The following is an 18731-nucleotide window of genomic DNA, read 5'->3' as shown; positions in this document are numbered from 1 at the left end:
GGTTGAGACAGATTTCAAATCAAAGGTGTGATGGTTAAAGAAATTCTATTTTCTGCTAAGCCTCCATCTTAGTAACCACTAGCCATTTCTCTCTGACGCCAGTCCCTGAAAGATAAACCCCAATAATTTATCTCAGTAACTCAGTAACTCCCAACCAAAAATACACACCCATGACCACCCACTTCCATGATATGACTGATGACTTGCTTTGCTTCTGTAACCTTCTTATATAGACATTCAAGGACTATTTTGAGGTAGCCTTGGCTACCTAATCTTGGCAGAGCAGAACAGTTCTTGGTTTGCTTATGCTGATACTCAAGGTGTTCTTGTGGTTTTCGCGTGTAAAAAACCCCTTCCTTCACCCCACCCCCCTTTGAGCAGCAGTCTCTAGTTTGGCTCAGCAATTGCTGTCCTGCTAACAGCTTCACTAAACTTAACTATTTACAATCTGGATTAAGGCTGTGGTCTTTTTCCAGGGGTCTCAAACTCCATAACAAATGTTTCTTTAAATAAGGGCAGATTGGCCATATTCTGAATATGTATATTTGTTTAGAGAATTGTGCTCCCCAAAAACACGGGGTGGGGCCCTTTCCCTGCTGAAGTGGTTGTTTCTTACCTGTGTGTTTCTCTGGCGTAGTGGGGATTCCAGAAACCCTTTCTGCGTGTTCCACTGGCGAAGTGGTGAGAGCAGAAACGCAAGTCACCAACACACACAAGATGAACATCGTCTGCACCAACTTCCCAAGGGCACGGGACTCTCGGAGCCTACAAGAGGAGAAAGAAGAGTTGGTAGGAACGTGAGCTTTCGTGGAAAGATGGTCCTGGGGGATAGAACGGGGTCTTGAAACTGCACCTGAGGATGGGGAACATTTGGTCTAGAAATTTTCAAGTAAGAAAACTCAAACCATTTTATTTGTCTCCCTGTGGCTGTGTTTCTGAAGGTGCCTAACGTTAAACTCCCGGGCGTCTCCCACATACCTGCCTGGAATGGAAATTTCAGGTCCCAAGTGTCTTCTCTCTCCAGTAGTGCATCTCAATAGCTCCAGCCCTGGGCAACTTTTTGTACCTATTCCTCCTCCAGGCGTGCAACCACACACCACTCTCTGAGTGAGGTCTCTCCTTGCCCTCAGCATGAGTCTTGCATTACACTCTGGCCCCAGAGCCCCCTCCACACCCTCCTCTCTGACTTTGTGATCCTCTGTAGCAATTCTTCATTAAACACACACTAGCTCTATGTGGATGAGGAATCCACTTTATTCACCATCCTGCTCCACCCCAGTTCGTTTGCTGAATCTGTGGACAGTTTAACAAATCACTAGAAGCCAGAAGTCCTCAGGTCTTACTCCTCATGGAGATTTTCCTGGTTCCACGTGGGCAGACTGAACGGGCCATGGATGAGAAACCAGCAAAAGAATCTCCTCTCATTAATACCCGTCCACTCAGCCCTTTCTGTTACCTGTTTGCCCTGCCAGTGGTGGGACCACAGCTCACAGGAAGCTACTGTGCCTCCTTGGCCTTGGGTTCTTCTGTTCTGTTCAAGGTAGAAAATAAAGCAAGCAACTCCACAAGAGGTTTTGGAGGGGATTACGCTCAGGTGGGCACAAGGGAGCAGAACACAGACTAGAGTCCCTGGGTCACTCTGAAGGGGTGAGAAGCGAAGCCTACACAATCCAGGATACTTGCCTCAGACACCCAGGACTGCTCAGAACTGAAGTCCCTCTGTGAGGGAAATGGCTTAAATAGCATGATCCTGCAGAGCCTGTTTCTCATTAAAGCTAGAAAGCAGGGTTGAGAAATCAGAGCTTTCTTCATCTCTCGTCTCACCCTCCACCCTCAAGATTAGTATCTTCGGAGATTTTAATAGCTCATGACTGACAATATCTGTTTCTGGCTACTCAAAGGCTAGAGGCATAGAAATCTCTCCTTGGTAGTTCTAGTAACATGTGGTCCTGATGCCTCTCCTGAGGGTATAGGTTAGAAACCTATAGTTTGCCATGCCTGGAACGCACAGGGCTGTCCTCTGGATCCTAACAATGGCACTTGTCTGTGTTTGCAGCCCAGCTCCCTTTCTTAACATGGTTTTCATACTGCTTTGATTAAAAAACACTACCCCAAAAAAAGATAGCGGCTGTCCCCAACCCCAAGAAAGTTCGGGAGCTTCCTGTAGGTCCTGATCACACCCTTAGAAGGCACACAGGATCATGACACTGAAGAGATTCAAATTTTGGGTAAATATTGAGACCCAGGGACCAAGAAGGTGCTCCCCTTTATCTTCATGGACAAGGGTGGGGTCTAAGGAGTCTGTCTCACTAGCAATTCCAGAGCCAACCTGTATTTTCAGAGATTGTCTGTTAGGGATGTATATGAATTTAGAAATGGTACCATCAAAGTAAGTTAGCGAATGAAGAAACCTATCCATTCTCTCTGAACAGAAATAGAAACCTGTAGAAACCTATCCATTCTCTCTAAACAGAAATAGAAACAGGTGTTGACTGGAAGGAAAGTTGAACTCCTGACCTCAGGCTGCCCACTTATATCCATCACTGAGCAGCTGGCATTGCAATGAAGGCCAAGAAATTGGATTAGACTAGAACAGGAAACTCCATATATAACAAAACTGTTTCCCTGTTTGCGGGCCAAAGGTTACTTAAGCCGAGGCTCTCCTGGTGTGACTCTGTGGTGACAGTGACTTCTGGGGGGAAGGCGATAGAGCCTGAAGGACCCTCAGGCCTCTTCAGTCCAAGTGGTGACATTTCCCCCTCAGACTGAGCTTGGGTTTAGCATAAGGAGCCTCTCAGCGTGCCCTCCCGAGGTGACCAGAGAGAGCCTGCTCCCTTCCTTTATGTGCACTGGTTCTGACCTTGATGTCACTGTTCCTATTGGAGCTGGCTATAGACCTTCAGGGGCTCTGTGGGGTGGCCCTGAGGTAGCAATCAAGTCAGGGAAGCTAGAGTTTCACAGGTTTCTCTAACCTCTTATGATTCTCAGACCTTCCACCCACTCTGTGGTGAAAATCCTTACAGGCCTCTACCAGAGCTGACAAAAGGTCAGAGTCTGCCTCAAGCCGTGTAAGTTCTTGTAGGACGCTGGGGCAACCTGTGTCATAAGATGGGTAGCCACTGAATCCCGTCTTTCCGCTGAGCGTGGGACAGCATTGTCATGTTTTCAGGAGTGCCCAGATAAAGTCTCAAGAAGGCCTAAGCTGATTGTACTGAACAGGCTCAACCTTAAAACCCTTCATTTCTTCAAAAACACAGGTCACGTGATGTCCTATTCTCTCCCTAGCTTCAAGGTGGAGTTCTTCAGGTCTCAGTGGGGACCCACACAAGGAACTCCATCTCTTCTGGGTCGCTGCACATTAACTATGTGGCCGTGTATCGGGTGCTGGCCCATGGTGCAGTAATAACACGCCTCCGAGGCAAGACAAAAGTCAAACTTTAGGAACTCATCCCTGAATCTCTCAGGGTTCTCTGAGAAGTTACCAAGCTTGTCTTAGCATTGAGCCACGTCCATTGCTGAGAGGAACACCTGTTCCCTGATCATGCCTCCGTCTCAAGTTGTCATTTCCCAGGATGGAAATTGAGTCTCTTGCCTGGGGTAGAGTGGCAGCTGGTTTCCTGACCTCAGCCTCATCAAAGACGGAATAAACGCGGGCAGGTGGCCAAAGAGGAAGAAAGAAACACCTCAAAATTTGAAAGCCGGAATGGAAAAACTCCGAGGAAAGTTAAGTCCATCCGTCTTATTTTGGTACATCAGTGTGATCGCATATCGTCTTCGGAAGCGGGGCCAGCATTTTCACTAAGATGGTTCTGCTGAAGTACGCGGAAACCATTTGTAGAGGTGACTGCCCTTTACCCCTTTGTGTCTTCAGATGGTGTCTAAGCAGAACTTGCCATGCATAACTGACTTGCTTAGCACATGTTAAGTTAGGAGATTCTTGGGCCCTAGATTCTGATTCACTTGGGTCTTCTCAGGAAGTCCCCACTTGGATTCGTGTTTCTCGACATGACTACCTACTAGGATCACCTGGAGGCTTTCAAAAAGTACCTAACACCCTGAGAAACTGCAGCTGAAAGGGGATCCCCAAATTAGTAATCCTTCTTCCCTCCAGATGATTCCAACCTGCAGTCAGCAAGCAGCTAGACCCGTGTGCCCTGACAGAGATACCCTTAAAGACGTGTGACTGGAATTCCTATCTGGAGAGCTTTGCTTTGTCTAAATCGCAACAGAAAAGGGGGTTTGAGAAAATTGCACGTCTCTGCTGCATTCCCAGATACAACCTTCTGTGTGGGAGGAGGGGGAGTCTGAAGAGGGGATGAGACTGGAGTGAAGTACCAGATGGAGGGGTGGGTCTGCTTGTCTGAGTTAGGGATCTGTAGACCTAGGGGTTTGGAGATTCACACCCCTACAGACCCATGACAGAAGATTTTTTACTATAGAGTTCTGACAGCATTTCATAAAGGCCTGTCCTTCGGACTTTCTTCCCACCTCCCCTCCCTTTCACAGAACGGTATTATTTCTGAAATACCTATTTGCTAAGACTACTTGCCAAAGTCATAAAATGTGGTTGGACCACTTGGGCCCTTCCTATTCTTTCTAACCATTTCTGCTATACATGCACAGACATCGATCATTCTTGATATTCCTTAAGCAAGACATTAGAGCAACTGCACAGCTAGCATTTCCTTTGTGTTTGATATCGTAAGTGGCATAGACATGATTTAAAGCATACAGGAGGGTTATACAATTCATACACAGGTACCGCACCATCTTCCATAGGGGTCTTGAGCATCCTCAGTCTTCAGTATCTAGAAGATCCTTAAGTCAATGACATAGACCTGGAGACTGACTCTTACTTTATACACAATTCTGACACGCACTTAGAGATTCTACACAGCGCTAACTTCCTGGTTTAAAGTATTGTGGTGGGGGGGGAGGCAAGAATATCTTGAAGGGATGAGAATCTAAAAAGTGAATATCATGTACAAGTTCGTGAAGCATTAGGTATGGTCCACCAATTGCTTGTCTAAAAGGCTCCTGGCCCTTTCACACCACACTACACTGCTGGTTAAGCAAGCCAACCATGACCATAGCAAGGCAGCGTAGAAGATTATCCCCAGTGCTGACGACATAAAGTGATCATCGGCCGTGACTCACAAGTCTTTATGTCATATAGCGGCTGACTAGCCAAGACCAGGCAGGGCTGAGGATGACTCCGAGAAACAGGCGGAGTCCGCATGGCCTCCATGTTGCTCTCAGTATCCTTAAAGCTGGAAACACCCATTCTCAGGAATGGCCAAGCAACGCAGGCAGAAGCAAGCATTGCTATGCTTGGAACTAGTGCCTTCTTACTTGCCCACATTCCACGGCCTCAGCAGGTCATGGGATCAAGGCAAGAGTCACCCACCAGCAGGGGTAATTATGGGAACATTCATGTTCTCTTTTGTGCTTGCTCTTTGCCTGGTTCTCCAGGGGTGGTGACAGCTTTCCAGTCAGAAACTGTGTTGGGTTTACAAGTCTACTGGCCTCAGTGGCCAATCATGGAAAGTACCAGGGGATATTCATGACTGAAATTCTACCTGAGGTGTAGTCTGAACCACCACCACACCTCCCTTCCCCTGGGAACAACTTGCAATAATTCAGATGAATATCCACACTAATGCAGGGAGAGCACTGAGAATATTCCAGTAAAATCCTCCCTCATAAACAGGGATTCTCAGATTCTAAACACCCAAACCTTCAGCCTTGGAGCCTACTTCTCGTGATAGGACAGGGGATCCTTCTCTCTTAGGTGTGCATCTGGCCTAGTACTGTGTGCCCCAAGGTCTTCTTGCTTCCACAGGCTTCTCTCACGCATGCATTCTTGAAACATAAATACTTCTTAAATCTCACTTCTAACCCTGTCTGTCCTCTTGTTTGGTGACGTGAAAACTGTACAAACATTAGGCGAGTTGTCCTCTTCAGACACTCATCTGAGTATCATGTCTTCAGCTACACTGGCCCTAGCCAGACAAACTGATCATCCAGTTGGAATAGTACACCATGTCTAACTTATGCTATGCCTTTGTACAAGAAAATTAAGCCAAATATACAAGTGTGCGAGCTAATGTGATAGCCACAGCAACTGTGACAAATATTGAACATACATTTCTTCATTTGTCCCTAGGGGTGACTATCGTACCATTTTATATAAGATACATCAGAGTAAATCAAAGAGATTAAGGGGGCTTGGCCATGATAGAATAGTTACTAAGTAAGAACTGGAGTTTACCCCAAGACTGCTGACTTCAAAGGCCCCTGCTCTTCAGAGTGATACTTTCTATGGCAGATACTCTTTTTCTCCTCCCCCAATACCTATCCACCCTGTTTTCCCTAATAATGTTACCTCTGTCTCTCCACTGGGTCCATCCCATACAAAGACCACACTTCCCATCACCCTCTGCTGTTAGAATTGTCCATGTAAGAAAGAAAATTTGAGCCAATGGAATGTAACTGGAATGCATAATCTTCCTGGGGAGGCCCCTTAAAATAATATTTATGAACCTCACAGTCCCATGATTAAGCATATAACCAAAGGAAATGAAATCAGTATGTCAAAGAGACACTCGCTCTTATTCACAATAAGCAAGATTTGGAGTCAATTCAATATCCAGATGTAATGAAGAATATCTGGCATATATACACATAATGGAATACTGTTTGGTCGGTCATTTTTAAAAGTATAAATTCTTCCATTTGCAGCAATGTAAGTAGAAGGGATATCATGTCAGGCGAAAGAAGCCAGACATACACAATTACTATAAAATCTTCCTTGTATGTAGAATCTGAAAATCTTGATCACACAGAAGGTGTGGGTAAAATAGTGGTCTCCAGAGATGGGGTTGGGGCCAGAAAGGATTTGAAGTAGTTGGTCAATGACACAAAGTTAGAAGTAGAAAGGCAAAATAAGTGCTACTTCTCTAATTGTGAAATCAGATAATTATAGTCAACGTAGATTTGTTATGTATTCCAAAGTAGCTAGGAGGTTTTCAGATGAGATCTATATCAAGTGATCAATTTGTTCATTGCATATAATTGCTCATTATGTAATATATGTGTGTGCGTGTATGTGTGTGTACCATACCATGCTGTATCCCATAAACATGTGCCATTATCAGTTAGAATGAAATAGCATCCCCAACAAAATGTCCATTAATCATTTTTCCTTGTGTCCTCAGTGTTCACACCCACTGGTGGCTAGACTGCAGCCACCATCTTGGACCACAAGTTGAGAGGATTCATGAAAAGTGTTGGATCAATGAGAAGAGGGTTGACCACCTTCTACATACTCGAACTTTCTACAGTATGCACCTAAACCTGATCTGTGACCTGCCTGGAGATCATTAAATAATTTTCTAAAAAAATACCCAGGGGAAGGAGCTCTAAAAGGCAGCATGAAGCGCGCTGTTCCCACAGCCTTCCTTCTGACACCAACTTGGCCCAGATCAGACTTTATCTGGTGGGAGGATTCTGAAAAATGACTTTGACTCAGGAGTTGCCTTGTAACCTCTGCGGGGATGAAAGCAGTCCCCGCCCCAAGGCTCGCACTGTTTCTGAGTCAGGCTTTCCTTGGGTTTGTATCGAGGTCTATAACGAATAACAATTACTCTGATACCAAGACATCAGTTAGTATCTGCTGGCGTGGTCTCTAGTTGATGCTTCATGGAAGCATGAAGCTGAAGCATCAGGCAAGTGTGGTTAAGGTGGGGAATGTCCCGGGCCCATGTATTTGAACATTGGTCTTCAACTAGCGGCACTGTTTTGGAAGGCTGGGGAATCTTTAGGACATGTGTCCTTGCTGGAGGAAGTACGTCACAGAGGTAGTCTTGAGGTTCTGTGGTCTGGCCTCACTTCCTGTTCACTCTTTGCTTCCTGACTACCGATGCAATGTGACCAGCTTGTCTCTTGTCTTGCTTGCTGCCTTGTCTTGTCTACCAGGATAGACTATAGCCCCCAGAACTGTAAGCCAAAAATAATTGGCTTTACGTTGCTTCTTATGTTTTCTTTTCTTTTGTTCCAGCAGCAAGAAAAGTAACTAATACAAGAATTTTACTCCAATATCTTCTTTGGGCAAGGAACCAAACAGAATTGGAAGTTGACTGTTCTGTCCAGTTTATCCATCTAGTCAAGCAAGAAGGTAACTGTTTCCAGAAGGAAAGGAAATCCTCGAGGGCTGCCCTCCTTGAGCTCTGCTTGCCCCTGTCCATGTCCCCGGGCTACCCCCAATCAAGAGGTTCTCTTGAATTTTTCTCTTTCTCTCTCTGGATTACAGCAAAACAGCTGCCTCACCGTGACTTCCCCAAGGAAGTGGCTTCAGACAAGCAAACCACAGGCACGTAGAAGTGACAGTTTTCAATAATCAAAACCTCACAAAAGGCTGGAACCAAAATTGTTGCCGTGTGGGAAACAGCGAGTCCTTGGCAGGCCCATAGAGGGGATGCAATCATTCGCTGAGGCTCCCACCCAAACACATTCCCTGCCCTACTTTCTTTAAACACATCTCCAAAGCCCAGGCAGCTTGATTTTTCTCCTGGAGTCCGAGCTGACCTTGTGATCGGGAGGACATTTCAGGGGTGGTTCATTCCAAGCACGGGAGTCATAATTTGATCTCTATTTTTTTTTCTGGACAAATAATCATGTTTCACGCTTTTCATTCTGTGTAAGAACACGGCGATGGGCCGTGGGTAGGAGAGCGACTAGATTTTACATGCAAATGATAAGTTTGTGTGAAGATGAGGCAGGAAAAGAAAAATAACATAGTAAAGTAAAAGGCCCAAATGACCAGGCCCTGAGCAGACAGGAGTCATCTTCCCCTGGTACTCACTCAGGCCTGGGGGACCTGTCCTTTGGTGAGCTGTTTAGCTTCTGACCCTTGTACATGGACAATGCAAACAGCTTACGAGCACGTAAGCAATTACATCACTCTTCACAGACTGGGAACAAAGAAGGTCTGGGTACTTCAGAGTTTATTTCACCCAGAATTGGAACTCATTGTTCTCTCTGTGTCTTTGTCTCTGTTTCTGTCTTTGTATGTATGTGTGTGTGTGTGTGTCTGTGTCTCTCTCTGTATCTCTCTGTGACTCTCTGTCTCTTTGTCTCTCTCTGTGTCTCACTGTCTCATTCTCTGTGTGTGTCTCTCTGTCTCTCTTTCTCTTCTCTCCCTCCCCTTTTCCTCTCTCTCTCTTTGTCTCTCTTTCTCTCTTTGTCTCTCTCTCTCTCTCTCTCTGTATACTGTAAAATTCCATATACAGAAAAGATACAACATCTGAAAATTGCAGGTACCATCAAATGTCTAAGTACTTCAGGATACATATAGCAATAAATACATTTTTAACAGATTTAACAGAAAAACTAAGTAAAAATAAGAACTAGTGACTGGGAGGTCATTGGCCCTAGGGAAAGACCTATGGTCATTGTTTGGCTAAACAGACAGATCATCAAACTGCCTTCTAAATACTTAAGTTTCTATCCACAGATTAGGCAGTTCTCAGCCCCCAATCACAGAAGCGTCTTTTTGCAGTTACTATGGAGACAGATCATCAAAGTGCACTGTGGGGATATGTGCTCATCCCTAAATGAGACCCTAAATGAGACATCTTTAACAACCCCCTCCTCAAAGGGCTCAGAAGCATCTTGAGAGGAGAGAAGAAAAGACTGTGGGAGCCTGAGATCAGTGAAGACAGCTGCTTCATTGTGTCTTCTGGGCCTGTCAGAACTATCGCACCCATGAACTCACTAACCTCTGGGGTTGTCTGCAAAAGACCAGCAGATATCAAGCCAGTCAACGTCTCCATGTGGATGGAAGAGGGAGCAGGAAGCCCCACTGCCAACTGATGAGCAGCTGGTAGCTAATGGCTGCTAAGAAAGGGAGGGTCAGCTTTCCTTAGAGATGCAGCCCCTGATGAATTTCTCCTGCTCTAGGGGTTGGCTCGATACCATACACATCCAGGTCGCCCTAACCGAACTCAGGGGGTCATCCAAAGAGGGCCTGGAGTTGGGAGAGAGATGTATATGTGATCTGAGTGGAATCGCAGGCGAGTATATAAACAAAATTCTTTTTAAAAATCAGTTGAAATATTTCAAAATAAAAACCTTCCAGTACTGTATTTGAATGTGTCAGGACTGAATTAATCTGGGAGGTTAAACTTTAGTGTGCTGTTATCCTCATTTTGATGCCTGTAGGTTTTGGGCAACTGTCCCACTTCTGAGTCAGACAGAACAGTCACCAAAACAACAGGACAAGGTGGCAGTGTTGACTATTAATCAAATTGATTAGCTACTGGCTCAAGCACCCATCACTTAGTCACGGCCAGGGTGGCAAAGATCCTAAAGCCCACACGTGTATCATGTGCGTCCTACAACGAAGCCTTCTATGACTGATAAGGAGATAAATATTGACATCATAGCTTAGGCAGGAAATCTCAGAACTTTAAGAACTGACGGGATCGGAACATCCTTGGCGTAAGTCAGGAGGAATGTCCGACAGGGCAGCCGCAACTTTTATTGGCAAATGTGCTGGCTGGAGACAGAGCCTTTGATGGGCTGCTCACACATCAATGCTGCTCAATAAAAAAGACAGTAGCCTGGTTTCACCCCTAGAATAAAGGGGATTCTGCCTCCAAGAAGCATGATGGCGCTGCTTCTGACTGTGTAATCATGTCAGAATGAATACTGAGCATTCCCTAATGAGGGTCCCCCCACTCCCACCATTCCCTGGAGAAGCCTAGGGAGGAGATGTTGCCACTTCCTAGAAAATTCCTTCCATCAGTATCACCTGTAGATGGTCACAAACTTATCTCCTTAAGAGACAGGCCTTTTCCATCTCCAGACAAATCCCTAATCCAAAACTTTTCTGCCAGTTCAGAGCCCAAGTTGCCTTTCTCTAAATGGCATTCATTGGTCAGATGTTGCTACCTAGAATTGTCCACAGAAATCTTGTTCACCTTGGTCAGTAATCCTGGACCTCAGTGAGACTCTTTAGAAAACCCAGGGGAGAAAACTCACGGGGACAGAGAGTGGGAACACAAGGAACACCAGGGGCACAGCCAAGGGCCAGAAACATCACATGTGGGTGGTTCATCCCCCTCATCTGTGAAAGGGATCCAATCCGGTAGACATTTTAGGATGATGGACATGTCACTTGTAGAGCTCAACATAGCGCTGGAAAAGAGAACGTGCTCAACACATGGCGAGGCTCGCCGGTATGTCACGGAAGCTGATACTTGAGGGGGTTAGTGACATGGCAAGCACACGTAGCTGGACGACCTGAGTGAGTGGTCACAGAGTCCACCATCTGCATTCTGCCTGGATCCTGCTTTAGTGGCCCTCCACAGTCAGGAACTTTCTAGCGTCATTGTCAATAACTGAGCTAATACCAGTTACCAAGCTAGAAATGTATAGAGAGTTGCCTAAAGCAATCAGTAAGACCAAATGCATCCCTCCAAATTGTAGAATATATTTAACATATAAGCATGATCTTGAGTACACAGAGAAAAATACCTATAGGTTTATAGGTTTATAAAGCTGGTTGGGAATTCTAAGCTTTCTGGTACCTTCTTTCAGATTGACCCCTTAGTGACAGAGTCCTTAAACACAGGTAATGGAGATAGGAACTGGGCCCTCTGTCTTTGTGTTGCTATGCAGTCTTGGGCAACCACAAAGTCAATTACACAATCTGTGTCACCATTTCCTCATTTCTGAAATACAAAGGCTCTGCTGACGGGACCTCACTACCGAGGATTCAAAGTTAATCTGGATTTGAGCACAGGTCTTTGTCAGGTTTATAACTTCCACTTCTAAAGAAGCAAGTCAAGGGGCTTCATCAGACAAAGTATATCAAGTCAGCCCATCTATGTGGGCTGTTTGGGCAGTGAAGAACAGAACCATCTGCCCCCGCTGGACCATTTCTAGGCAACTGTAACTAGTGGTCAGGTCTGCTCTGCTGGCATTGGGGCTGAGTCTGACTCCCAGCACACACGACACCCTTCAGATGAAATATGTGCTTCCAACCCCTAGAACATGAATATAAGAAACAAGGGAAACATTCAAAGAACCAATTACCCAGACAACCTGTCCCTCTAAAATACCACAGAGAGAACAAAGAAGGACCCCAAAGATTGGAACAGTTGAAGGAGCCCTAGGTTCTCAACCCAAGAGTCTGTGTTTACTCACAGTGACATCCTAGAAGCCCCCTCCGACATTCTTTCTCTCTCTACGTGGCGTGGCTCTCTTGCAGAGTAGATTAGACCTTCCAGATGTCTGTGAGCATGGCCTCCATCCCTCATAAGTCTCTGTGGTGCTACTATCAGCCTGCCATCAAGAGGTGGAGTCCAGCTCACCTCCCTTGAATGTGGACAGGCTAGTAACTCATGTGTGGCCAAAAGAATGCAGCAGAAGTGAGCTCACTCTATGTGAACTCTGCAGCTAGGTGAGAGAGCAAAGCAGATGCCACCTAGCTTCCTGGCAGAAAACCAGCCACCTTGGAAGCAGCCTGACTGCCCCCAGAGGGGCATGCGTAAGGGTCTTGATTGAGCTGTCAGTAACCTCTCGAATCCTCTCAAAGGTACCACAGTTGGAACTCAGTTGAAATACACAGAAGAATTGCCCAGCCTTTCTCAAATATGAGGCCTACGTGATGTATGAGTTTTTGTTTGTTTGTTCGTTTGCTTGTTTTGATTTTTCGAGACAGGGTTTCTCTGTGGTTTTGGAGCCTGTCCTGGAACTAGCTCTTGTAGACCAGGCTGGTCTTGAACTCACAGAGATCCGCCTGTCTCTGCCTCCCAAGTGCTGGGATTAAAGGCGTGCGCCACCACCGCCTGGCTGTGATGTATGAGTTATAACAAAGCGGTGGTTGTGTCAAATGGCTACATTTTAGTGTAGTTTATCATGGAGGCAAGGATGAATGTTCACTCAAAAGCAGATGCAATGCTGCTGGTAGAGCGGAACACACTGAACATATTTAAGCTTCTGGAGGATGGGGGTGGGAGTTGATTGGTGGTAGAAAAGTAGATAGTTGACAGACAAAAATGCAAACTGCAAATAACAGCAGGTGGTTCCCTGCCAATAAAGGAGATGAGAAAAGAACTAAGACTTGCAAAAAACAAAGCAAATAACCATGTGGGGCTTGGAAGAGCAGACGGAAGCATTGCCCTCCCTCCATGTTATTGGGTCCCAACAAGGGCCTTGGGATGTGAGAGCACAAAACAGCTAAGGTTTTCAGTGATGGCCTTGAATCACACAGAACAGTTCAACTCTGGTTCGAGGTTTTTTTTTTTTTCTGGGAGATGGAGCAGGTTATGTTTTTAGTGAAGGCAATGTGTCCAAGCTATTCCTGATGGTTCTACAAGATGGTCCCAGGAGTGGAAGCACAACACACTGATTGGAAAGGAGGGAAGGATGTAGATAAGACATGGGGGAAACTCCTTCTCAGTAGGAAGACAAGCAGAAGAGAATGATCCTTTGGGGTCCAAGGAAAATGGGAAAGAGAGGTACCAGATGAAAGAGATGGATAGACCTAAAATGTGTTTGAAACCTGAAAGCCAAGCAGAAAAGAATTTTGATTTTTTTCAAGAAGCTAAAAGCAGAAGAACTCTTGCTCACTACAAACGGATATGTATAGGAGCCCCACCTTGGTCTGGCTAGCTACTCTTAGTAGGGTGGGAACAGCAGAGAGAAAAAGCACTGGCGATAGGATACATCCACAGAAGGGATGCTGAGTTGCTACAAGATGGCTTGCTGGTAGTCTCACTCCCAGGTCAATGGAGAGGGTTCAGACTGTATGTGTAGTGAAGAATGGGAAGTAAGCTAAGGGTTGGGCCGAGCTGGGGTTGCCACGGTGAAAGGGATTGATCTAGATGAAGCTGTCATTGGGAAGCAGCAGAGTGGTCTGAGAAGGAACCAGGGCAGAGCCACTTTGCCTCTGCTCTGATGCCCCAGCTTTCCTGATGCTCCCAGACTGCACCATAGTTGAGCAATCAATGTGGCAGTATCCATTCGGATTGTTTGGGGTGTGTCCCCCACCAGCTGCTAATTATTTTGGTTATCACCTGGACATTCTGAACCAGAGGAAAATAAACAAAGGGGTGGCCAAATGCAGAGGACTGGCAGAGTCAGTGAGGAGTACAGAGGACATTGGCTGTCACATACCTGGGACATTAGACTGTGGGTTTTCCCAGCCATGGGTCCCAGCAGACACAAACACAGGTCTGAGGAAGCCAGTGAGTGACCCTAGGTCGGCAGGTATACATCAAGCACACTTCCTCCTACCATTCTTGGGGAATGCATCCTAGGAGATGGCTAGAAGGAACCAGATGAGAAACTGCAATGAGCATCAACCCAAAGGAATCTGATGAGCCCAGTAGGAATGAAGGTGAGATACACAAGAGCTGGCTGAATCCCCCTTCCCCATGGAAAGAGGACTCGGGAACCAAACGAGACTCTTCTTGCAACAGCAGATACACGGAGGGGCAATGATTTTCAGTGAGCATATGGTTTTTTGTAATATAGCTATACATTGTAGAAACATTTTCTTCTAGAACTGTCAAGATGTCAGGACAGATAGGACTTTTCTTTTTATGCTTTGAAAGACTATCTCCCATTCTCCAGCAACTGTGCCCAACCTAGACTGGCCAACAGTCTAAGGGTAACCAAGGACAACAGCTAAGATGCCCTCTGCTCTGAGGGTCACCAAGAAAAGAAGCTATCCTGTGCCCTGTATGATGAATGTCCATGAGAAAAAATAAAGGTCAACAGTGAACACATAGGCACACTCCCCCGTTCACCCACATACACACGCACACACGGAATCCAAGAACTTTCTATCTACACCATGTGGGAAACCCCTTCCTGTAAGACAATGTAAACATTGAATGGAAGTCATCCCAGACCCACTGCATTTTCCATGGGCTCGAAAACTCTTGGTTCTCCCCAAAGGGCTGTGTTCTCTTGCCACACTGAACCCTCTGGCATCTCACTCCTGGAAGACAACACCACCAGCCTGTTCCTCGTGACGAGAATATCCCTAAGAAGTTTGCAGTCTGAAATCCAGTTCAGGATTTCCCTCCTATAGCAACCCCCAGCTAACATACCTGAGCAACAGGACATGGTAGATATTAGTATACCAGGTTCATTAGTGGCTGGCCCCTTTCTTACTCTGGTATAATTTCTTTCCTCTGCAGCCCTGAAGTTAGTCCTGGCACAGCACTGATAGGAACGCTTGGCCTTCCAGGCCTACCCATTTCACAGCTGGTGTTCTCTACGCCAGCCCTCTGTTCTCTGGCCATGGGAAACAAGGAGCTCTGGTGAATGCTGCCAGCAGAACACAGCTGGACACCCTGACAGGTGATAACCAAAGTCCAGCTGCTAATCCCCACTATTTGTCCCTGCCTCATCTCTTTCAGGAAGTATGAGTGGAGACACAAGAATTTACATTTCTAGGAAGTTCCCAGATGATACTGAAGCCTCTTGTTCAGGGACTACACATTGAAAACCACTTCCGTAGGACAGAGAAGCAGTTTCACGTCCTGAATATCCTGTAGCAAGCCTGGGGGGTATTACAAACACACATGCATGCACGCACACAGAGAGAGAGAGAGTTGGAGAGAGAATGGATGTCAAAACAATATATAATCCAGCAGATGTTCTCTGTAAATACTGATTTGAAAACGGCCGGGGAGGCCTGGGGAAGCTGTGGGAAGTCATCAGGGTCTGGCACAGTTGATGGAAGACGAGACAGCAGGAGCGAAAACTGACCGACGCTGTGTTAGACTACAGGGCGGTGTAGGTACCACTACACTGCAACTTGGATCAGGGCATACAGAAGTCAAAGAGAAAGACCAGGACACAGTTTTGTTTCCTATTTCTGTGAAACCAAGGACCATACACTGGGCATTTAGCCCCCACCTTCTGTGGGTCTAATGTCTGAGCTCAGTTTAGATGGTTTCTCTGTTCAAAGTCTTTCCTGATTAGAGCCAAAAGTCAGCTGGGCTCTGTTCCTTTTATGAGCCTGTAGTCCTCTTCCAAGTTACTGTGATGGTTATGATTAGAATATTGAAGTCCCTGCTTTCTAGTGGCTGAAGGTTGGCTCCTAGTGACCACCCAATCTCTAGCTTGTGCACCTCTTTAAGGCCAACAGGTCACTGATACAGCTTTGACTCTCTCTGATGCTGACCTCCAGACCCACTTAGGGAGAGTGAGGCTCTGGCATGGGAGCCACCAATCTGCTCTTCCTTTTGCTCAGCTGGTTAAGAGCCTGAACTGCACCCACAAAAGTCCTACAGCTGTACTATATAAGGGGACACAGGCCGTGGCTGTGGATCCATCTGTTTGCACATCCCAGCCTCACTCAATGAGAGGGGCTTATACAGGGTATAAATCAGCAGATCCCATTCTACGGTTCTGCCTCTTACACGCATGTAAAATATCCTGATGAGTGCTGCCTCTAGAACATTTGAGACCCACCCAACGCTTTACATTTTCTCCTTCCTCACCCTCAAGTAAGGGCTCTTCCAACCTCCTTACAGCTTAGTTGCTCAGAGTGTAGCCCAACAACATGAGTGGCACTTGTAAGGAATGCATATGCTCAGGCCCTATATCAGTTTGCAGGAACAAAAATCACCTGCGTGTCTACAAGACTCCTGGGAGAAACAGGGATCTCACAAGGTCCTTGTCCCCAAACAACTCCCTCCTAGGCTTACTGATGGGCATGAACCCTGTCTCATCGCCTGAGAAAACAGTCCTCAAAATGGGTTTCCCATGCAAGCAGTGCTAGTCTGTGACACAAGTCCCTGGGTACCCATCCACACCCACTGAATCTGGAAATTCGTGTGGGCCAAACAATCTGTGTGGTAGGCAGATCTGATAGCGGCAAATTCCGAGGACCTGATAAACATGGGCACTGCCGTGGTGAAGCATGCAGGGCAAGGCGCCTGAATCAGCACCACTTGCGGAAGGTACTTCAGCATTTCTAGCACTAGGAGCTGGCTCTGCTATCCTGGAGTATGGGAGGAGGGATGTGATCACAGGATTGCTCGACTCTAGGGATCAAACAATTGGATTTGGAGGATGAGAAGCGAAGTGAGTGAAGATATCTGGCGGGCAAAGCCCAGGCCCACCTACAGCCCATGGGGGAGGGTCCATCCTGGCTACACTTCCAGAACTGCAGCTCCTGGGAAAGCCTACGAAGCTAAAAGAAGGGAAACAATGCATTGAGACAGACGAGGTTCAGAGGAGCCTCAGGGGAAGGCATTCTTCCGCACTTACGCCTGTAGGAACAAGACACTGATCCCAGAAAAAAAAGCCTCCTGGAAAGGCAGAGGGAGAAGAGGGTGAGGCTGATGGTAAGAAGCCCAGAGGGAAAACAGCAACATCTCACTGCAAGCAGAATCCTGGGCGGGCCTGAGGAGGACAGTCCAGTGCTCTGCCTCTATTTACCCAGACCACCCTGCATAAGGAGGCTCAGGTCAGAGACTGGTAAGCTGGGGCTCAGAGGGGGAGGGGAAAAGATTCCAAAAGGGAGTCAAGAGAGGGGACTCTAAATAACGAGGAAAAAAAAACCGAAGAGTTTCTCTAACACCTGTGAATTCCAGGCCTATCCTAGAGGGCTGCTCACTCTGCCAGAAGCTATGGCTTCTGAGATGCTTCAGGTCCATTTAAAACAAACAAGCACTCCACATTAGGAAAGTCCCAGGAGCCTTCCAAAGAGGCGCTCTGCACTCTGCCTCACATGCCCAGCCTCCTAAGGTAAGAGCCCAACCTATTCAGTCCCTCCAGGGGGGTTCTAGATGCTTGTCTGCGGCCTGGAACTGTGGACTGTCTTAGAAGCCCTCTGACCCAATTCACACACACACACACACACACACACACACACACTTCTTAACAGAAAAATCAAAGTGGAAAAGGCAAAGAAACGTTTAAAGTTTAAAGTGACCTGCACACTTGTATAGACACTCACTGGGGAGAAAGGTCACCCAGACGAAGACAGGAGGAGCATAGAGACTTGTCTGAGGTCCCAGTAAAGAAAACAGAGTCTGCCAGGCTCTCTCCAAGCTTCTTACCTGGAGCTCTGCATTCTTGTAGCTTGCTGCTTCTTGCCTGGGGAAGGCTGCCAGGTCAGACTTTCACCTTCAGTGATGTCTCCAGAGTCACCACAGGGATTTATATACTCCTGTCTGTTGGGACTTCCTAACTGGGCTGTGTCACTCACTCTAAATGGGTGGACACACCTTTTCCCTCCTCACAGGAGAGCAGCCGGTTTAGGCTCATGGCGTTTTTTTGTGCGTGAATGCCTACCAGATGGGGAAGTGGCCTAAGGAAACTCTGAGTTTCCCTATTGTGTGTGTGTGTGTGTGTGTGTGTGTGTGTGTGTGTGTGTGTGTATGTGACTGGCTAAAATGACGTACTTCCGACCAAGAACACATCTTAAAGTGATTCTGGTTGTATATCCAACATTTAAACAGTTCCATGCATGGGATTTCACCACATTAGCTGGACACTGGTTGAAACCCAAACACAGTCTCATTAAAGAGACAAGGAGGTGTCTAATGAGTGGGAGAGAAGGTCCCCACTCCTACCCACGAGGAACTCTCTGAGATCTAAAGAGGGTTAAGCTTATGGGATTGTTTTAGGGGATTCAGTTTAGGTTTTTGGTTTTTAGTTGTTTGTTTCTTAACCTTGTTTTTTTTTTTCAAAGAGAG

The 18731-nt window shown here is 46.5% G+C and overlaps 1 protein-coding gene across 1 annotated transcript in view; it reads right to left on the bottom strand.

Annotated features, from left to right (window-relative positions):
• The window catches only part of Il1r2 (interleukin 1 receptor type 2), a 32098-nt gene extending 13890 nt beyond the window's left edge, over nt 1-18208 (bottom strand). The window contains exons 1-2 of the mRNA XM_057751734.1: nt 18093-18208; nt 617-765 (exon numbers count right to left, since the gene is read on the bottom strand). Coding sequence (XP_057607717.1) covers nt 617-765; nt 18093-18106 — 163 coding nt within the window. The 5' untranslated portion in view covers nt 18107-18208. The remainder of the gene's footprint in view (nt 1-616; nt 766-18092) is intronic.
• Between the last annotated feature and the right edge of the window lie 523 nt (nt 18209-18731).

This window comes from Chionomys nivalis, chromosome 19 (assembly GCF_950005125.1).
Source record: "Chionomys nivalis chromosome 19, mChiNiv1.1, whole genome shotgun sequence".
NCBI classification, from domain to species: Eukaryota; Metazoa; Chordata; class Mammalia; order Rodentia; family Cricetidae; genus Chionomys; species Chionomys nivalis.
This window is presented reverse-complemented; position numbering and strand designations above follow the sequence as displayed.